This window comes from Leptinotarsa decemlineata, unplaced genomic scaffold (assembly GCF_025532065.1).
Source record: "Leptinotarsa decemlineata unplaced genomic scaffold, Ldec_3_MD MMD2_tig00026354_RagTag_RagTag, whole genome shotgun sequence".
Taxonomy (NCBI): Eukaryota; Metazoa; Arthropoda; class Insecta; order Coleoptera; family Chrysomelidae; genus Leptinotarsa; species Leptinotarsa decemlineata.
Genome location: NW_027412702.1, coordinates 4565669 through 4589172, shown reverse-complemented (window position 1 = coordinate 4589172; position 23504 = coordinate 4565669). Strand labels below are relative to the sequence as shown.

General features: G+C 34.4%; 1 protein-coding gene across 1 annotated transcript in view; it reads right to left on the bottom strand.

The window, feature by feature from the left end:
• Positions 1 to 23504, bottom strand: part of LOC111502719 (uncharacterized) — a 157860-nt gene that overhangs the window by 105357 nt on the left and 28999 nt on the right. The window contains 1 exon segment of the mRNA XM_074184376.1: positions 20029 to 21065. Within this exon segment, the coding sequence (XP_074040477.1) occupies positions 20029 to 20622 (594 nt within the window). The 5' untranslated portion in view covers positions 20623 to 21065.

Below are 23504 nucleotides of genomic sequence, written 5' to 3'. Positions count from 1 at the left end.
ACTGCAGTAGCATTACTTGGCCAATGCCAACTTCTGGTTTATAAACTGTTTTCAAGTAATATTCTTTGCATTTGGTGAAGGTTCATGTTCAGAATCTTTCGATTAAGTTTTGGATTATAAACTTGTTTCTGATACGAATTATGAGGTTTGCAAGTTTTGAAGTCAAATTAAATAAAATCATGATGAGATCTATGCACCTGTTTTCTGCACTTCCTCATTGGAATATCAAAAAATATTATAAGAAATATTCTTCTCTGCACATAAAAATATAGAAGCTACTTCAGCTCCAATCGAGTCTTTCTGATGATCATTAGATACTCGGATGGAATCACTTCACCATAGGTTCCAATCAGAAAAATAAGCTACGGAAACTTTTGCTTAAGCCATGTTTATATAGAGAACCCTTTTTCCTCACCAGTACAAAAAATGATGTCCCTAGACGCGCGTTTTCGTATCCAAGTTAGCATCATCAGAATATGACCAGACTTTGTCAACTCCTGAAGTCTTAATCATCTCTTGATGATACTAAACTGGTTACCAAAACGCGCGTCGAGGGACAGAATTTCTGTTCTGGTGAGGGAAAAGTGTTTTCCCTTACCAGTCAAAGGTTCCCAATTCTATCTATTGAGTTAGCAATGTTTGCCTTCCAAAATAGCCAAGGAAGTCTCAAAGTTGTAAATCTAAGCATGTTGATCACAGAATGTAAACTTTCATTTCCGGAAATAGCTGTGTGGAAGCTATTTTCTGTATTTTTTGGCCGTGGTCTGCAGGTTTTAATGCTTGAAGTTTCGTCTACTGGTGCGGTAGACATTGTCAAAGGCGAAGTGGTAACGGTCGTAGTGCCCGAGATGGTGCTCGAGATGTTTTCCCCAACAGATGTTTACCCCAACGCAGGTATTTGACTCCAGTTTCATATTATTACGTGGTTTGTTTTATCTCAACCAGATTACCTGACATTTTTCGTGTACAATTAAGGACAGGTAGACAGATTTTAATAATGTTGGTTGCCTCTTCTTTTCTATTGAAATTATCCCTGTGTTTTTGAATTTCTATTGCCTGTCTGTATATACTTGGATAGTAAACATGTTATTTGAACGAATTGGTAAAGCATCCTACTGTTCTCAAATAGGTTCGATTCAAAGTGTTAAGTTGTCTTTTACAAACCCATGAACAAATAGCCAAAAACATTATACTCGTAGAGAGTAAAGTACAAGTCAAACTATACAATTTCAATCATTTGCATAAGTCTTGAAATCAAAATGTTTGCACGGGTTCTAATCTAAATCAATATTTTGGAAGATCAAAAGATAATAGTGAAGAAAATCTGGATTTTAAGGTTTATCCATTATAAAAATGAGAAATTAAATAGTTTTGAAGAGTTTGGCAATATTATTTTAATGATGCCACCTCACCAAATTCAAAGGGAAAGTTTTTCTGTACTGCATTTCAGGCAAGTAAGAGTTTTGGGATAGTTTGAAATTATTTTCGTTGAATTTTTAGACCTCCAGTCAATGTCTCCATTGTGACGTTGATGAGTTGATGTAGTATTAACACAGTTTGAACTTCAATATCCTTGTGGTTTTTGGGATTTCGTTTTTGATTCAATATCAGTTTTCTTAGTCATCTGTCTACGCAAGTTATTCCATCACTACGATATCGGCCCCAGCAGGCGGAGAATAATTAAAACCGCAAAATAAAATGGAAAAATGAATTTCCGTCAGTTGTATTTGATAGTGAATTATTTGAATGAAATAGAAAACGAGTGATGGGAAAAGGAAACAATTGCAGATAATGAGTAGCTGTTGATTATTAGGTATTTTATAGGAAGAACATTGTTTATTTCTCATTATCGAATTCGAACACGACTGTAATCGGGTGCCTACAAATATGGAAATGAACAAAACTAATACTTAATGATTTTCTGATGAACTATTTGAAGAATGTAACAGGCGGTTCTGATATAAAATGATAAACGCATGCAAGAATTGTCAGATCTCGTTTGCGGTGCGCTCACACACACACTCAAGATTTTCGATTCTCTTTTTTTTTCAGCCGTAGGTAGAGAGAGATTTTTAGTGTGTACCAACCGGTTTTTTACTGCTGCTTTTCAGTTCAGACATTGACTCGGTCTCGCAATTTTATATTGTGCAGGTCAGTAATGTTTTTATTATTTTTATCGTGCACTCTACTATTCACATTGAAAAAGTCTGCGCCAGCTCGACATTATCTTTGGAATTTCTTTATGTGGCACTGTTTATATTTGCAGTCAATGCGCCTAGTAGGCCGGGACGACGATTGTGTTTTGTTTAATTTTCACGCGTTCATGTGCGATATACTAGGTCGTGTACGTAAATGAGTCACTTTTTTATTGGCTTTGCAATTAGCTTGGAGGCTGCATCAATGCCAGATGGAGTCACTCACACTCAATTTATCGCATCTGAGAATTTTCTCGTGCAAATCATTCATGCCGTACTCGAAGTGATATAGTCGATTCAAACCATAATCACAAATTCAACCAGAAACAAGCATTTATCCAATTCAGAATATGACTCAATCGAATCAATCAGTTTTACAATACTCATTGAAGACATTCTAACCAAATGAAAGTTCTCCGTCAATTAGACTAAGATCAACGCCTAACTTCAAAGTTGAAAGATTGTGAAAGAAAAAGAAACGGTTAACGACAAATGTGAACAATGATTTTGGGGTGACCTCAAGATGGTAATTTTTGTAACTAACTATTATGTTAATGAAACCTTACACTGATGTTGGGATAATCGCATACGTGGGAACATGTATAATAGTACCTTATTTATCCAAAAACACGCTACTTTCCCAATCACCAAAAATGCAAAACTCTTCTTGACGCTTGTTTCACCAACCAAGTTGGCTTCTTCCACTTCTGAAGATTGCTTGGTATCATTTGATAGTGGTAATGGGAACAAATATTGATCATTGTTTTCAGAAAACCTTTGTTGAGAATAAGGCATTGAAGTCGAATTTGACTATCAAAGCAAGCATTGGTTGTACTGAAATTATTAGCAATCTTTTTGTTCTTGTTTGGGATCATGTTGAATAGTAAAAACTCAGTTTTAACTTAATTCATACTGGTTATTCGAATAATCTTGAGGTATACTCTTATAAGATTAGCTGGTTTTTTATAAAAAATACAATTAAAACGTGAAGAGGAAGTACAGTCATCAATTTGATTTCTTCCCTGTTTAAAATCGAACACTTTGAGTACATCTCAATCAGCATAGAATATGAATTATCCAACCTGCAAATGAAGGTTGATTACATTTCAAGAATACTCGAGGTATCCCATTTTCACTTGAAACCCTTATGTAAAATTTTATACATATCGAACGCTTTGCATTCGTTTTCCACGATGGTACGAAATGGCACAACAGAAACATGCGTATCACCCAGCGATAAAACCGTTGCATCTCTTAGATCTCTTTCCGATACGTTTCGTCCGGTATACCCAGCTCTTTCTTTTCCTCGTATTAAACGAGTTTGTGCGTGAATGTTATATTTGACATAAATCTGTTGTGAGTTTTTTGTTGGAAGTTTTTATTAGACAGCTCACCTAAAAATAACCATGGCAAAATGTGTTTTCGGGATATAAAACGAGATGGGCTTATTGAGCTTTAAATCTTCAGCGATGTTCAGATAATATGTTATATATTAGCAGGAATTATTTGCGTGACATTTATTATTAGGTTTAATAGTTTTCAATGATGGGTGGGTTATTACGTGATTCGAACAAAAAAGAAGTCCGTGGTGTATACGGGCTGTAATATAATGCTCGTATGATCTATAACTCTGTTGATTATTTCCAGATATAATCAACTTAGTGTGAAGATCCCACTGATAGTAGAAAATATTGAATACTAAATCTGTTGAAATTTTACTTCAATATATGATGGAATTGGCCGATACTTGAATGAAAACTTATTACTTTGTGAAGAATACACACTTGAGTCAGTGAAGCATTTTACTTGATTTTTCAACTTGCGAAAATTGCAAAATGAGGATCCACCAATTTAGTAGACATTTGTTCCTTCCACAAATTTTTAATGAAAAGTAAATGATGAGTAAAAAGTACTATGAAGATACTATACTCCATACAAAGATGAGTAATTATTCCCATTGGTGACTTGCAATTAAATTTTCTCATGACTCTATCAAGTTAGAATAGTTGGATCTTTCAGTTTTTGAAAGAAACCGTCATGGACGATGATCGTAGAAAATTTTTCCCACCCTCCTAGCACTATTTCTTTACACGAATTGACAACCAGAACTGACAGTGTAGTAATACTTGTATCTGCAAATGAATGTAGGTACTACATTCTATATTATCTATGTCAGTAAGTATTTCAAAATGTAACATATACCAGAAAAAGTTTTTGGATACATCAAAATTCTAAATCGTAACAAGAGACAAGAATAAAGTTAGCTAATCTAATTCCTTTCGAAAAATAGTGTCCCATTTATGTCCATTCGCGAATTGGTACTCCAAACGTTGGAAATTGTTCAACTAAACTTTAACAGGACTGAATTGGAAGATTTATGATACACATGTGATAGTCTCCTAGACCCACAATCAAACTCTGATTATATATACACTTGATAATACCCCTTAGCCACGAATCGAGGTTCCTGTCCTACATGGACAGGAACATAGTTTGTTAAATCAGTGATGTATTTTTCACGTATTTTTAATTTTTTTGTTGCAATTACAAGACTGGTAGAAAAATAATATGAATAAGTAATATGTTTTCCGAAGCGTTTTTGCTTGCTACAGAAAATCCTTTATTTGCAAACTTGTTTGTTAATGAATATTACTGGAGTTTTTACGCAACACCTCGACACGTGTTTCGATTATGATTACGTGATCATCTTCAAGAGAAATACCAGTTTGATCTTCAAGTGGAAGATCAGTTTGATCTTCCTCTTGAAGATGATCATTTGGTGATCGAAACACGCGTCGAGGTATTAAAATAACGGTTTGGTGTTGGGATTAAACTTCAGTAATAGTCAATACTACACCAAAGGTTCCAAACAGTGCATCACAAGTTAATTGTTAACACAGTTATGAAATTTGGAAGCTGTTCTACTTCAAAAATGTAGAAATGACAGACTGATATATTGACGAATACTTTTTGCTATTATCTTTATTTCTATTGACCTACTTCAGGAAAAACATCTATATTTTCATATGTGAAATCCTTGAAAAAGTGGTACACCACAATTGTCCGGATTATCTAGACATTTTTGAGTGAAATTTCACAGAAAATTGAATGAAGACGAATTTTATCAACAAAAAGTCACTCATTGTCTTTGGTCAAGTAATTGCAAAAATTTTGATGGATGGTTGTTTAATGGTAATGGCTGTATCCCATTATTGGTCGTAAAGAAAAAACTAATTATGGTAATTTGAAATAATTATAGAAAAAAGTGAACGTGCTTGAAATAAATAATACGTTAAGTATTTCTAACTTATTGAATTCAACATTTATTTCAACTTTCAGTCCATGTATATCAGATTCCCAATGAACCTTTAAGAAATGAAATATATTTCAGTTGAAGGATTGATAGATGGTTTTAGGGACTCTCGGTTATTTCAGATCGGGACCTTGCCTATTTTGTTGATTCGATTTTTGTTCATTATCACTACTAATATCCTTATCGTGTTTGGAGGTGCTTACAAAGAGTGAAATTAATCTTACATTAAACTTTGTTTCGGTTCGAAATTGTTTAGAAAATTGCTAAGCTCAGTGTAAATTTAGGCTCATAATTCGGAATTATTTGAAACCACTTGAAAATTACTTCAAAACACGAATATTATTAAAATGTTATGGAGCCATGAAAAGTAGTAGGTAAAAGCTTTGGTGGATGTGTTACAATTATACGTTGTTTACCGTTTGCGTGGCTAATATTCCTGTATGTGTGAAGACAGAGAAGAATTTTTATTGACAGATAGAGAAAGGTAAAAATCCCCAAAAAGTCGATAAAAACCTCTGATCTCCTCTCCAAAAAATGACTATTGCTTAGGGAATTTCAGTAGGCTTGCAAATTATTTCTCCTATTTAGTATCGAAAATAATTGCGGTGAGAATTTAAAAGTTGGTGAAAGTTATATGAATGAGAAACATATTCAACTATTTCATGTTTTGAGGTGTCATTGTTAGGTATACACTTTTTACGTATTTATATTCATTGATGGAGCACTCTGAATCTTCATTGGTTTCTAATTTTTCAACTGAAATATGAAAAATAGGGAACTTTTACAGGAAAAATGAACGACTTACAAACACCAAAGAACTTTTTTTCAAAAAAGTAAAATTTTTTCAGGTACAAACGGAGAGAAAGAGTCTATTATTTAAAACAACTAGTTCTAGGGAAAAAGCTTCTTCGCTGATATACTGTGTCCGGGTTGAACCGCGTCTGTAATTTTCATCGTTTCGACGTTTCGGCTCCTGCTTTGGAGCCTCGAGGACGAGGTCGTAATCTCCCTTGTCCCCAAGTCTCGTTACTAGTTCTATGTTTGCTGTGTTCCGCTCTAAGTTCGACCGAACTTAGTTCGATGTCGGTGCTGCAAAATTATTTCAGGACTCGTTGAACGTGATGATTATTTTTCTCTGCCACACAAGTTGTGTAGCAAGCTGTATTTTTTATTTACCAAAATTTAAATTCCGAGTAATTCAGATTATAATCTTGATGCATAAAGGACCACCCCACTTTCTCACATATATTTACCCATCCAAACACCTTTGTTTGTCCTTTTTATACAATTAAAAGTTCAAGAATCTCCTCTTACAAAAAAGCATTTCTACAACTTTTTTCGTGAGAATGCTGTCTACTCCAGCTTCCGTATGCGCACAGGTATATCTTCTTTCCTTACAAGTTCCTATTCTTTTAATGACGCTCGCTATTCTTACCTGGCCTAATTTACATACGGAAATAATTTGGGGTTAATTTTTTGCTTGAAACAATCACCGAACAACGGGGTCTCTGAACCCCTTCAACACTTCCGAAGGGGTTGAAAAATGATATGCATATTTCAAAGGTTTTTTGTTTTAGTTACAGTTCCGTGTGAATCTTTTTTTGAACGAAATAGTTTTAGTTTTGTCTTTATGAGAAGTGGTTTGACCGGTTATATGTTAGTTTAATGAATGACGACGAAATCTAAATGGGTTTGTGATTGTCACTTTTGGATTCGTTTTCTTTGTGATCTTTTGTTTTTGTTGGGGTGCATGCATTGGGTGTTTCAAAAATTATGTACGTTCACGAGAGAAGAATGACAATAGAGTTTCCTTGCTATGATAAGAAATGAAAAAGACATTGACTAGATTTGTATTCGTTGCAATTATTGAATAAGGAATAAGCAACAATTGTAATTATAAATATTAAATGGAGAGGATTTTCAAAAAAATTATCAAAGTGAATGGAATCGCCACTATTGCCACTGAATATTTTTTATTGTTGAAATTAGTGGAAAATGTAGGAATCAGGATGCATATCTGGAAATCATAGGTTCAGTGACTACCAGACTACCAATTAAAGACATTTTCAAATAATATCAGAAACATGTTGAACATCAGAAACATGTCAATTGAAACATTTCTGATTTCAAAACTTGTGTCTACCCACTATTATTTGCCAGAAACAATAAAGAACAAGAATAACTGTTTTAATAAATATTTCAATAGCTGTATTGCTTGATGTCACGACTATAAAAAATATTCATTTGAAATTGAAAAATTTAAAGAATATCTACATTGTCAATCCTTTAAATCATATCATATTAATTTTCCTTTCATTATTGTTTAAATTACTGAACTCAATATGATTTTTCGAATTGGCTTCAACACTGTGTATACAGTCTTCCATATTCACACTTTTGCCAACTCTGTGAAAATTAAAGATTTAAAAATTCTTGACACATCCACCATTCGCGGAACAATCACGGACAATTTTGGCACTCCATTAGAGAAAACCTTTGAAGACAGTAATCAACTGGAGTCGTCCATATTTTTTCCCTTTACAAATTGAACACAATTCAATAACTCAAATACTTCGAACGAATGGGGTGGTGCCGATTCGTAGGGGGTGAATATTAAGGGTGTCAATAAGTATCGGTTAGGTATAGGGGAAAAATCACCCTTCATACGTGATGACGAAGATGAAATTTCATAAATGAAATATTTCGATTTGGCGCGGTTGAAGTTATGAGACGCTGAAAAAATTTCACGATATTTGGTTCGAAGCGAATGGAAGGCTTACAGGTTGGGTTCGTCATGAACTGACAGAGTCGTTATTCAAATGAAGCGGAGTGCAACATCCTTTTTATAAATGTTCAGACGAAGACAAGGTCAAGATTGAGATGAAAGTCATAGAATATGTAGGCTATGAAAAAGTAGAATATAACATAATGTATGAGAAAGTGATGTTCATAGGTTCAAAATTAATTTCGAACCACAATTTTCTTCGCTCTGCATATTACGTTACAATTGGAAACGTCTTTCATTGAGAATAAAAGAAAACCTTTATTTATCTATGTATAAACTATCAGTTGTCCTAAATGAATCTATGTTTGCATGAAGAATCTTTTTAGCGTTGTCAATTATCGGAGTTCGTTCATAAGGCAGAATATCAAAAAGTTACTGATGTCAAACTGATTTCATCAAGTAAGAAAATTACCTAAATTTTTCATACAATCTTAGCGGTACAAAATGCCAGAGTTTTGAAGTTTCCAAGACTGTACAAGATATTATTCAGTCTGAAGTCTTGGTGATATTTTTCAATAAGTTATTCAGATAATTGCATGTCCTCATTCAAAAGCCTCACAAAAATACTAGCACACTTTCACAAAACATACATTTTGTTTTGAATCAACCATATATGAATATAAACTACTACATTGAAAATCAAATTTTAGTTTTGACAAGAATCCGACACCCTGTTCCGTGAAAAATGACACGTTGGGATTGGAGACAATATAGATCCCTGGGAACACCAGCGTTGGTGGTAAAAGTGTTCGAGATATTCGCTATTAAAACTTTTATTTTCAGCATTGCAACGATATGACCACTTGTATCTTCGAAACAAATATATTTACTGGTAAATTAATCCATTTGAATTTCCGTCACATCAAAACACTTTTTGTTTGCTTGACGTCACAAATTAGTTTATTTGGCGTTTTCTCATAACCATATCGTGTTGGCGTAGACACGGTTGTATTTCTACAATGCAAAGCAATATTAACCAACAAAGCAAAGCTATAATAACATTTCAAAAGATAACGGTACGGAATCAAAATGTTGCCAAGCTGCCACCTCCAATGATGACACCCCTTCAACTTTGAATGTATTCAAAAGTGCACATATGTATTTTCCCTTGACCAACTGCATCGCCTCTAGACTAAAGTATGAAAAATCATATTTCGCCCATTAAAAATTCAGCATGTAACGTATTGAAAATATAAAAAATGTAAACTCATCTTGAAGTTCTACACGTATTCTGAAATTTAGAACTATAAACAAGACAGATACGTGAAACCCGAGCACTTATTATTTTATAAATGGCTCTGAGGAATTCATAAGAATTTTCATCCTTGGTTTTTGGGGTGTCTTTCCCGCTTAACTTCCGCTTCCGGTCGTATTTTACCCTTTCACCAGTTCGGATCAACACGTTACATCTCAGAACATAAATATACAAAGTCGGAGAGACCTTTAAGCTGTACAGAAAAAATTAGATTCGGCCTGGTTAAGAAAGAATGATTAGCACATAAAACATCCTCACACGAAAGCATTAATTTATCGTAGAATATATGAAAGCACAATATTCCGATTAGAGTTAATTCAATTACTGATTGTAGTACAGAACAGAATACAGTATAAAATATGTCGTGATTTCTTTTTACCGCTCCTGATAACACTTGTCATTAAAAGAGTATTTGTCAAAATGATTATGTCATAAAACGTCAGAAACGATATTTACATCTTCTGCGAACATCAAATTCTTTCTGAATTGATTCGAACGTTTTCACAACCCAACAATGCCCAACATTCAATTTCTTGATTATTTTTCATAAAGATGGGGTACCTACAAGTGGGAAGGTTTTTAGACACAACTTTCAATAGAAGATGAACTAGTAGGCGTGGACCAATTGTGTGGCCACCAAGATCTCCTGATTTGACACCCAGGGATTTATAATCGTGAAGCTACTTGAATAACCTAGTTTATGGCGACAGACCAGAAATGATACAAAATAAGTTAATGTCTCCGAATCGACAGTTGTCAAATAGAAAGGGTCAATTTGAATAACCTTTGTAACATCCTCATGTCAATTGCCCTGTATTATAGGTTTCTTTGAAACAATATTACCTTACCTCTGATTGTTCTCGTTCATATATATGGTAATTTTTTCTATGAAAAACTGCTACACTATATCCAAACTGTTTTTTATACCAAGTTCAGCTAAGAACCTGAGCAACTTCACATTTGTAATGGGTGTCACAAAAAAAAAATTTTGACTCTGTTTAAGCCTAGTATTTCTTGAAAGTTAGACCAGGGACTTATCTTTTTACGACTAGTGTATAATGTTCCAAAACGAAAAAGAAGGCGAAATAAAAGAGAACAGAGTTATATTCCTGGAATAAAATCCAATATTTTCGCACTTGAATGCTTTTTAATTTTGTTTCAGTTCAAACAAAGGGTGTAAAACAATTTTTAAAATCCGTTTGTTTACTTTTCACACCGTTCTAATCGACAGCTTAATCCCCAGATGAAAAGATTTAAAAAATACTCGTTTCGGAGAGAAAGCTACAAATTTTATTGGGAATTAATTTAATTTGGTTTAATAAAATTTGCTAGGTATTATACCTTTTTAATGCGGGCTCAGAAGTTAAAAAAACGTCCCCTTCACTGCTAATAACGAAAGGGTGTATTTTTTAGAAGGATTACAAGCACTTTTGTATCATTGTTAATGTTTCTATAATGAATATAGAATGAAGCTCGGAGAAATAAAAATTTATTCGTTAGATGACTTTCACAAATGATTAGTAGGGTGTGTTATGTATGTGTGTGATGTTAGGTCATAAAAAATACTTACCAAATTTTTGACATGTTTTTTATCCAATACCCCAAATCATGTCATTTAATATTCAGATACACGTTATGCAACGGACAGTTATCATGCTGATATAAATGAAAAAAGTGGGACTTATATATCATGCAAAAAACTGAAAACAATGTTTGCTCACGACACTCATCTGTTAAATTAGGGTGCCATCTCTCTTACGTATTTTTGAATATGTTAGTGACGCACATGAATTATGTTTTTGATGTATTTAGACTTTTTCTTGATGAAACTCAATAATTTTAGTCAATTCTAAATTAATCTACTGGAGTATAGTTTGGTTCATTTCAGTGACTTCACTTGGTTGGAGTAATAACCTCCCAGTTTTTAAATTTATCGAACCAAGTAGACTAGGAAGATAGCGAAAACTAATCAGAATATTATTTGGTAATATCAACAGTTATTTTGAACTCATATCTTGTTTTTGTTGCTCCCTTTATTCCTGAAAAAGGCAATGGTTTGATAGATTTTCTCATGGAATATTTACTGGAACTAATCAGAGTTAAATATTGTTTACCAGGAAGTATTTCCTAATCAACTGAACATGTCGAAAAAAGAATACTGAATTTTTTGTTTCACTGGCACTCTAATACTCTCTCTCTCCATCACATAAGCTAAAAATTAGAGGTCTGGGATATTTCAGCGGGATGGAAAATATACCAAAAGCATGGAAGATTACTATACACGGTTGAAAAGAAGCCAACTCACACGCTGAAGAGTGGTCCAACATTCTTCCAGGGTCCTTTCAGATATTGCGGAGGAGTTCCTCTGCAGTTGATTGAAATCCGGCAGCGTTAGTTGGGAAAGTAACTGTTTAGTATTCGTTAGTACAGGTAATATTTTATTCAACCACATGCTATACAGATGAACCATGCACACACGTAAAAAAAGAAACCCAACGGAAACGAAAAAAAAAAAACAGAACAGAAACCAGTGAATCAACCAAGGAAATTCATATTAGTACCAAAGTATTGGATATTTAGAAAATAATAATTAAAAAAAAATCGATTTATTTTATTCATGTACATTCCTATCCTATCCTGTTTGAGAAATAGCCTTTGAAAATTTTTATCGAAAAAACATGTATGGTGACCATACGTAGAAGGCAAATAATTATAATTCAATAGATTAAATAATCTGAGAAATACATGATTGTGGAATTTTTCTCATAATTTATTCTCTTGAAGGAGATCTTTGAATCTCGTGGACACAAATTAGTTTAAAATTTGCCGAACAAACATTTTATTGTTCTTTATTCGTTTGTAGAATTGTGAATTGTGGAAGTTCTTTCCATTAATATATTCTTGAATATATTCTTGGTCACAATAATATAAAAAAACCTGTTTCTTCATAGTGCAAAATGGAGTAGAAAAATTTCGACAAATGAAATAAATTCTATAGGAGTAGGTAGTTATTTTGGCAGTGTAATATTTAACTATCACAATTGATATCAAACATTTTTTCATAGATTGGTAAAAACTTTGCAATTTTTGTTTTTTGCTTCGTAATCCAAATTCAAAAAAATATATTACATGAAAGTATAATCTGGTTCAACTCAATTTTCAATTCATCGGCTTGTCATAAAATTCACATCGCAAAAAATTTGTATTTTTCTATCAATATTTATATCTTGTTGTTCCTTCGAAAGCACCGAAAAATCAGTATCAGCTACATTGTTATTTGAGAAATGGTTTTATTTTTGACCTATGTATCAGAAAAATAATTTTGGAAGATGAAGAATATTGCGTTTGAAACTGTTGGAGGATTGGATGTGGAAAGTTCAAAATGAACCCACCCAATTATTGGAAACTTAGCATACATTTCTCTAGCAACTATTCGCAATTTGATTTGTTGAATATTCAGAAATACAAGAAGATACATTTCACTTTGATATATTCAATGATAGATTACTAATTTTTTTACTGATTTTTTGCTTCGTTTTTTTATTTATTTTTTTCTACTAATTGCCCACGATAGCAAAATATATTTTGGATATTTGGCTTCCAACATGAGGAATGAGTAATTGAGGAATGAACAATTTCAATGGAATTAAGAAAAATCCGCGTTTATAAATGAATACTTTTCTTCAAAATACTAGGTTACGTCCAAAGTGAGTGGGTCTATTCCACCCTCCACCGCAACCCGCAAGGGTTTATTGTGGCTCACACCTAATCACATTCGACCAAATAAACCCAGCTTCTCAACGAAGCCGATCAGTTTGTATGGTGAGTGGTCTTTCTGGTGAGATGGTAAGAATATGGCTCTGCCGAACTCTAAAAACCTGATTCGGTCCTTAGCGGAGCAGGCAGAAAGTATGGGCTCTGCTGTTTCATCATTTTCCAAACAGAGGCGACACACACTGTCTTCCGACAGTCCGAGTCTCTGCATATGATGATACAAATGGTAGTGATCTGTAAGAAGAAGAAGATTCTGCCAGAAGTCAATTAATCTTCTTGCCATCCAGGTGTTCAATGTTTGTTTGGCAAAGTCTAAAGCGATGCCAATGACAGGTTCTGGTCCGATGAAGCTACTTGCAGCACTCTCCTTTGCAAGGGAGTCAGCAGCCTCATTGCCTTCCAGGCCAGTATGGCTGCGAAAATACTAACTTCATTTTGGTATACCAAATATCAATGATATTATACAAAAATATTTTTTTAATATAAACCTAAACAAATACCACTCATAACTTGGATGAAATTCTCCACTAGATTTTTTTAGTGCTAATACTAATGGCGAATTTGAAAGAGGTATATTTTACTATCTAGGTTTTTTGATTTCAAGTTGCTCAAAATATCTTTTCAAAGTTGTCATCACCAATTGAAATGATTGAAAATTTTCTGCTTTCCATCCTCCCTTCGCCTTATTTTTATTGGCTATGCCTGGTATTCAACAATACTGGTTGAGATAAAAAAAGGAGAAATTGAATGCATGAAAAGAGTAATCGAAAATGTGGTCCTAGCTGATATTGAGAAATTTGTAATTGCAATATATCTTCAAAACTGTGACTTCATCTAAAAAAATACGATCTGTATGCTGAAACAGACAATTCAATATAGCTTCACTATTTCAAAGAACAGTTTTGTTAGAATGTCAAAATTAGCAGACTTTCTGTCAGAGCTAAGTATGAAAATTATCAATTTCTGATTTTATGGGGCAAAAATTCACAAGTACTTCTTCCTTAGAAGCATCTTTAAAATCAACTTTTCAGTTTGCCCGTTATTATTAAAAGTTCAATGATTTTGATTGATTGTAGTTATAGAAGATGGGATCATCAAGATTCTTGAATTCTCTGATGGAAAATATCATTTTGAAAATGTAATTTTAAATATACATTATCTAAACAAAACTCGTGTTTCGGAATGAATCACCACTATTCACGAAGTAATCACTGACAGCTTCTAGCGATACATGTTTTTTTCAAACAATTCGCCATGACTAGCTAGATTTAATCTTCAACATGGTTTAATAATCATATTCACCGTGATTTATTTCATCTTCGGTATCCAATAAACTGCTCAATATGAAGCGAAATACTATATTTATTCTAATGCCGAAGGCGGTTACTATTCAAAACAGACAATTGCCGCTCTAATGATTTTTTCATCTAAGACGCACACCATCAAGGCGACTGTAGCTTAAAACATCCGAACGTCGTGGCGCCCGAGTTTAAGGCGTCGTCAAATAGATGGCGTTTGTGCTCAGATATTGTATTGTATCAACAACATATAAGAGTCATGCGAAAATATTGTTCTTGAAAATTTTTATTAGTATTATTTTAACGGACGAAAGATGTATTAATAATAATGCTGATGTGGACATTATTTATATGAAAATATTCTTTCAAATTGGAATGTAACTGTTATGGTGAACTATTATTCATTTTCATTTATTCTATATTAGAACTTTACAGGCATTTCATATAGATGCGTCATCGATAAAGTTCTAGTATTCTTTTTCTTTTACAAGTCAAAAACTTAGTCAAAGCAGATAAGGTTAGCTAGAGCTTTCGATTGGATGACAGCTTGCATTCGATAGGTAGGAGAGCTACAACGTAAGTCATACATCAATCAATTTATTTATTGTAAAGTTCCTATACGGATTCTAGTCTTTCATTCGAAATAAATAGTTGTTATCACAACTAATGAACTGTGACTATTCAAATTTTTCAGAGATGTAATTTTTATATCCTACTTGTGAATTTTCAACACAAATCTCAAATGGTTCTGTCTGATGTTCCTAATATCGAAGAATTTAAATTCCCAGATATTGGAATTGAAATTTGGAAATTTAATTTTAATATTGAAGAAAAATACTTCTTTCTGGTGGATATCATAGTTTTTATATAATTCTTTCTGAGAAATATCATCTTCCACAATCCCAAAAAATTAAAATTGAAGTAAAGAACTTGATATAGGTGTGGAAAGGGCAAACTTCTAGTTCATTCCGATAATTCCTATGTAAATTCAATGTATTTTTTATACAAAGAAAAATGCATCAATCCATCAGAAATGTTGTCGTATTTTTCTCATCAATATGAGTTTCTATGTAATAGCACGATACTCATCTTAACGTTTCAGAGGCCAAAACTTGCCTTCGTCCTCAGAACCTGAAAAATCAACTAAGTATAACTTGCACTTTTTCCTTATTTCAATTCATTTTTAAACTTTCCCGATAGATGTCATAAGAAGAAAGTATTTACAAAATACGACTCATTTTGGTTGCACAAATTGATGACGCATGTTTAAAGATCGATACTATACATTAATACAGGGTTCTTGAATATATCAAAGATGTCAGTTATTCCTTAACAACTTTTGAGTAAAACTTCCATTTCATCAAATGTAAGTAATCGATCTATGTTCAAAGTTCAATGGAAAATGTATTTTACAAACAAAACCACGAGAACTTTTGAAAATTTTCCAATGAAAACATTTATTTTACGGAAAAGCGCAAGCTCGACAGTCGAGTTCTTAAGACGCTCTGAAGCGATTAATATTAGATTTCAAGCGCCGTAGATTATAGGTACTCAATGTTTGTTATCTTGTTTCAGTCAGACTTATGGGCCTAAGTCCCATTAGTTCTTAGGTTTCTGTGGCGGGGCGGCAGGGGATTGCATGGTCCTCTGTCGTCTTCTTTTGGCTCTTGGCTTTGTGTGTAGAAGTCGCAGCGTACTTCTTTGGCTTTGCGGCCATTTAGGCACTGTTTCTTGTTTTATTTTTCGGCAAGCATGGATTGCAATACCGGAAACTTCACTAGAAGCGCCTGCAACTGCCCTAAGACCGTTGGGAGACTTTCGAGAGAGCTGCAGCCATTCTCTGGCGATGAGACGGTCCTCGCGTACGAGACGTCGCTCCTGATTGAGTTTTTTCCGACAGGCCTTGGGTTTGTGGTCTGTCTGTTTTCGTTCGGCCTAACTGAGGCCCTTTTATTTTCAGGGCGTTCTGGGCACCCATGGAAGCTCACTGGGTGCTCTCTCCCTTGCAGTTAAAGCATCGCAATGGCAAGTTTTTAGGTCTTTTGCATTCCTTGGTCATGTGCCGTCCGGCACATCTGACGCAGACTGGTACTGCTTTACAGTTACAGTTACGTTGCGTTACTTTTGACATCTGTAACATTACCCTGCTCGGTTTCTCTGCTTCTGTGTTTCAGCGCTAACGCGCACGTTTTGAATTTCGGTGATCTCGTAAATTCTGTTTTGGCTCCTTGGAACTAAAACATGTACGAACGGTATCGGTACTCAGGCGGGCTATGGAAAGGATCTCAAATCCGTTGCCCTGGAGTTCGGTCTTGATGTCGATACACTCTATAGACTCCGGGACCACGCGAAAAACTACTCTGGGTACTGAGTAACTACTTTTCATTGTATAGGTATGATAGGGTATCTTCTCTTGATCGATGATCCGAGTGATTCTCCTATAATCATCTGTATTTTTAAGGTGGACTTTAGTTCCATCCGTTGTATTCACCGCCCTCAATATGGAGATGTTTTGTGCAGCGGCAATCGTGTTAAACGCTTTTCACTTTTCTTTTGCTCGGATGGTTTTAGGTGGAGGCTTATCCACTTTTTTGCGCATTTCTGCTCGGTTGTTTTTCGGGGCGTCTGTTACTAGTTCTTCGTCGCCTACTTCCATTGAGTCAGGTGGCGGGACTTCTGTTTCCTCTGTATTTGCCGACTCAGTTTTCTGAGAGGGCTTTTGAGTTTGATCTTCCAGTGCCACGCCCGGCTTTTGTGGTAAGGCGGGTGTGGTTTTATTTGATTTTGGCTTATTGGTTCATTTAGTCTGGGAAAAGCTGGGTTTTATCTGTTTGATTTGTTGAGCCGTTTATGGCTCTTGTTTTTTTTTTTGGGCCTTTGCCGCTTGGCTTTCTTCGCCCGACATAATATCGTCGCTGTCCAGATCGCTGATGTCCGAGTCAGAGTCGATAAGGTAATGAATTTAAGATTTTTTGTTTCTCAAATTCAAGTCCATTCTTTTTGCAAAGAATTTATAAGCTTCTACTAGTTCGGTACTACTTATATCATAGTAATCTATAACAGTTGATATTATAGCCAGACCTGCTTTTTTTGGCTCTTTACGAACTTTCGTAAAATTGAAAATCGTCTCTATAACTTGCTCCATATCGAAAGATATATGCTACTATGTATGTGTATGATATATTATCATCTATTGTATGTATGTATATTATGTTATAGGTACTCATTTGGTTATACTCATAAAATTAAAATATTATGAGGTATTAGGTATAGTTATGCAAATTATAGTTTTTCGAGTAGGTTCTTCTGACACAAGTATCCAACCTTCCTTCAAAGTCAATGACTATCAAGCTTGCTGGTGATATCTGGGCCTTCAACTAACCGGATTATAAACCCAAATAGAATATGGATATGCTTAGGGAAGAAGTTACATCTGCGTGAGCAATATTCTGGAGAAGGCTCAATTTGAGCTTTATAAATAGCGTCTGGTTGTCTTGGTTATTTTCAGGAACGATATTCGTTTCCAGTTTGACGTCCAATAGCAAAATCGTGTGTCCTGACATTTTTGTGCCCAATTCTGTCACAATTACATCCTTAGAGAAAACTGGTGCCTGAATTTTGTTGGCATTCAATTCAGTTTCTTTACTGTCACTTCAACTCATATTTTCATTGAGAAATGAAACTTCTTGTTGTCAGCTAAGACGTACTTTGCTGATGTTCGGGCATCTAAATTCAGTAAAGGGACAACGATAGATCCCTGTGGAACACCAGCATTAAAGGTATGACTATCCAAGAAAGAACCATCGATTTTTATTTGTAAAACCTTCATGACGATACTTGCAGAGGTCTTGGGAATATGAAGTTCAACAATCGGAGACTCTCCGTGTTTCTAGTTTGGATTACTGAATGCGATGTAAGTCGTAAATTAAATACTATGATTTGTATATTTTTTGTTGAGAACCAAATATTGTTTTATTAAAAAACAAACAATTAAGTTTCATATCTACATTTTTTTTAAATAATAACAAACTGGATCATTCAATTTGTCATTTAACATCACTCATCGAGCAATGTCTGAATAAAAATGATATAGAGACAATAATCACAAAAACTAACATTTTTTCAACACAATAATAGGAAAATCACCATCAACTTATAAGAGTTTACTATCAAACTGATTCGATGAACATCTATATAGTTATTTTCGAGTTATATCTTTGTAGTTTTCAGTTTAATTCGTATGCATTTATGCAAAAACATTAATTAGAAACCCTCTATTACACCTCCATTTCCATTTGTCTTAATCCATGAGTAGTTATACAGAAAAAAGTTGGGGCTGAACAAGTTGAATTTACGACAAATGTGGCTAATAATATCAAAAGACATAACTATGTCATGCAATTACAAAAAGTAATTTGTTCATTGTGAAAATTTTTCCGGCGAATTTATTCTCTGCAATAAAGTCGGCAAATCCTTTTGCCATTATATATGAAAGTATTTTATTATTCGATAAACATTGTATTCTATTAAACTGTCAACGATTTTAGTGATGAATGATTGTTTTCAATCGTCTAGATTCTTTTGCTGCCTTTTTCAAGTCAAGACAATCATACGCTTCTACCCACACATGTTGCCATGCCATATGTTCTCGAGGTGCAATTAAACTCTTTTTTTCTTAAGTCTAAACGACTATTATCTGCAATTAATTTTTTGAATAATGAATACCTTCGGATGTTTCTCCTTCTCCTTTATCAGCCGTACAGGAACCTATGTTTAGCTGGTACTCATATCATTATTTTTGAAAGTATTGACAAATTATCATGGGGGAGATTGCAATTAGGGTTACCAAAATTATAAGGAGATGTAACATTTGCATTTCCGTATATTTTCCCTTCCAATATGTGAAATAAGGCATGTTGAATAATTATTTCCAAAGATGATATTATTCATCTATATATCAATTTTGGGACCTAGTGCAAGGATTTATCTTCTCAGATATTCAATACGTTGATATCCGTGATAGATAATGACATAAATAAAAAATCCAACCAAATGAAAATTACAAAAAAACAAGAATAACTCGATAAATTGGATACGGAAAACAGCTGAAGTGAGACAGTTGAAGTAAAACATGTATGAAAAACGCCATAAAAATGTAGCTTGAAGTACTTACAATAAATTTCATGCAAGTGAAGCAGTCATTTTGGAACTTAGCAAAACTTGGTTTTTGTAATTTGTGGAACTACGTATTAGCCAAATAATTTTCATAATTACCTGTCAAAATGCATTGCATGACTAATTTCAAACTGAAAACTATTCACAAAAAATACACATAAAACAAAAAACAACTGAACTCCGTATCCAAATCTGCTCATGAACATGCAAAAAAAAAGAGAATAGGAACATACCTGTAACTCATTGACAATTTTCTCTGTCATCAGCTTATCAGGTGAATTTTGACCGCTACTCAGCTGCTGATGCATGTTGACCATCTGCTGTTGCTGAGCTACTTGCGCGAGGGCATGCGCATGAGCAGCCTGAGCATGCGGATTCGGACTCCCCATATGAGGTGATTGCTGGGGTGGCTGTTGAGGTTGATTCTGACCATTGTTCTGCGCTTGCTGCTGGTTCATTTGCTGCTGGGCCATTTGCTGCTGTTGGGTTTGTTGCTGCTGTTGGCTTTGCTGCTGCTGGTTTTGTTGCTGAGTGGCATTTTGCTGCTGCTGCTGGACATGGGCTTGCTGACTGTTTTGCCCTTGTTGTTGATTGTTCTGCTGATTGGCCTGCTGAAGTGCAAGCGCTCCAGGAGTCACCACGTGAATTTGGCTACTGTTGCTCTGTTGACTCGGAGAATGAGCCGGAATAGAGTTCGTTGATCCTGGCACAGGTGAATTCTGATTGGAGTTGGAAAGGTTCTGAGGCATATTCTGGGGAGGACCTCTCGCCTGGTTCCAAAAATCATTGTTCATTTTGAAAACTGGTCTATTATTAACTTCCGCCATTGGTATTTGAAGCGGTGTCAAAGGTGTCGCCCTTAAGTCCAGGGCGGTGTTTTCTTGTATTTTGAAAGAATTTTGTAGCCACTTTGCTACAAGATTCTCATGTTCTACTTTTAAGTTGCTAAGTATGTTTTGTTCCTCCGTCGTGAAAATTTTGACAGTTTATGTGACGAAGATTTCAAAAATTGCCGTCTCGCAAACGGCTAGTTCCTTGCTTCTAAAAGAGTTTGTACTATTTCTGCGTGATGTAGATATTGCACTTCAGTCTCAGCTTGATGTAAATTGGCTTCTTGTCGGTTGAGTGATTCAAAGCCGAGTGAGATGTGTGTAGGTTAGTGTATACGAGGAACTTTGAAGGGTTGATTACCTCTTTGTCGTTTCAGTTTTTTTAACTAGCAGATGTTTTATAGCTGACCCTCGCTAGGTTGCTATAATTGTAGATAGATCTGAAAACAATACTGTTATGAGAGTCCCATCATTACATTGTTGAATAATTACACATATTCGTTTTTAATTCAAATATATATTCACAGTTAGTGAAACTCTCGATTGTAACAAAAAATATTGTAAAAATATTTTAAAAAATTGAAAATTGATTTCTACTGTAGTGATTGAATACTGAATTGAAATATCAACCAGGAATTAACTGAAAAATGTTGTTTCAACAGCACTATTGACAATTAAGGGATGGGATATTGACAAATGCAAATCTTGTGTTCTAACACATACTATCCAAATTCTGACCATTCAGCTAAATGATATCAGAGTTTTATATAGACAATGTACTAATAGATTCTTCGAGAAAATATACAAATATATACTATTGGATTGTATCTACCATTCATATAATCTAACAACATAATTTTATATTCGAGTTTCAACAAGCCGTTAACCATTAACCACTGAAAACCATTCAAAAAAGAATGGGGGGTGAAAAAACATTAACTAACATCAAGTTCTCACTGCAAACTGGAGACGGGATACGTTACTTTGAAATAGTTTTTTAATGCTCCGAAATGTGAAATAAACATATTTTTGTATACGACAGTCGAATCTCTGATAATTTTCGTTTCGTGCAAACAGTCATAAAAAACAAATGAGTTGAATTCTCTTCCGAATCGGTATTGAGAAAATTATATTCACAACAGCATGAAAAATGTCTAGTGAACTGTCAACAGAGTGTTGACAGGATATAATAGGTACTGATAACTTTTCATGATTCACTTTTTGTACTCTTTTAGGAATACATTTTCATTTTACGGATGATGAAAATTTTATTATGTTGTGAAAAAGAGCTATATAAATATTTTTGATGGAAATATTCTGGAATTTTATTATTTTTGAAAATCTTCTGTAAACATCGTTTATATGTTAGATGACTCTGATTGAACAATTCCAAATTCAATAACGAAAGTGATCAATGAAGTCATTTATATCTTTATCGACAGGTACAGAAACACATTTCACGATAATATCTAAATACTTGTAACTCACGCTGGTTTTCAGTGAAATAAAGAAAGAAACTCACATATTCTGACTTAAAATATTGCACTAGCCCAATGAACAACCACCTGAGCAAACTTTTTGTAACACAAGTTCGCGCCAAAAATTTCGAAAAGAAATTGTCGGATAAAATCACTCGATTATTCAGTAAAACTCCAGGAAATAGTATAAGATATCCTCCGATGTGTTTGATCAAATTTCTCCAGATAAAAATTTTTTTTTCAAGTTAAAACCGACACTTCGCGTTTCAAATGTGAGCGTCCCGACGCGTCCTAGCTATAAGAAAGTCCGTAGATAACTAAGAAACACGTCGTCGTCTCCAAAAGACGTCCAGCGTCTAAAAGCGACGCCTTGTTACTAAGAATATAAGGGTAAAATCTCGTCGACGGAGATAGACTTATACAAGTGCAATGTATATGAAAGAGACCGAGGAAAAATAGTCGCGAAATAAGACAAAGACCTAAATATGCAAGTTTAATATTTCCAAGCGAGAAAGGAAACGTTTGCAAGGGTTGAAAGCGAGAAGTATTTACACAAGAAGAACGCGTTAGACAGAGAACGGAGACACCTTAGAATTTCATCTTAACGGCACGCATGCGTTGGCTCGTAAGGAGTAGCGATGTCTATCCCCACCAAGGGGGTTGAGAAAAAATTGCTCCTTGTTATTTTTTCGCGCGCCCCACCACTTTCAGGAGAGTATCGGCAAGTTGCGAGGGAGTTTTTATATCGGACTTAGGTTAGAGTGGACAGCGTGTGCCAGTTTGGGACTGGTGTGAGGGTGAGTTAGGGTGCAAGATGCACATGGTTTGTTTGGGTTTTTTATGCGTGAAATGTTTTCGTGATGCGTTCATACGGGGTGTAACATTTCTCATGACGGTAATGATTGTATTGATTCATTTATAAAAATGTGCTTTCTTGTGACGGAAAAAAATTCTCGAAAATATTTACTTATTTTTTATATGATTTCCCCGAGTATCTTCAAATGATGCTTGATCATGATTGTACAGGGTTTGTCTATGATATGTATTGTATAAAATTTCACACAGTTGTTGACATTTCTTCAAATTTCATTTCTTCCTTTCTTAACTTTCATGTTTCGTCAGTCCACGCAAATTTCAAGAAGAATAAAGTATGTTCCTGTTCTTAATATTGCGATAAACTATCGAGAAATGGTAAAGGGAAGTTGGAATAATTTCATCGAGGCTGAAATGATCATGACTCTGCCTGTGGGCGAACATGATTGGAAATTCTTCTTTTCAGATATAAATGTAAAAAATATATTGGTCACTTTTGTTGTAATCTTTTCATACACTGGGATTCCAATTAATACATATTATATTCATTCATTATTGAAACTTCACATTTTGGAAAATTCAGCTGGA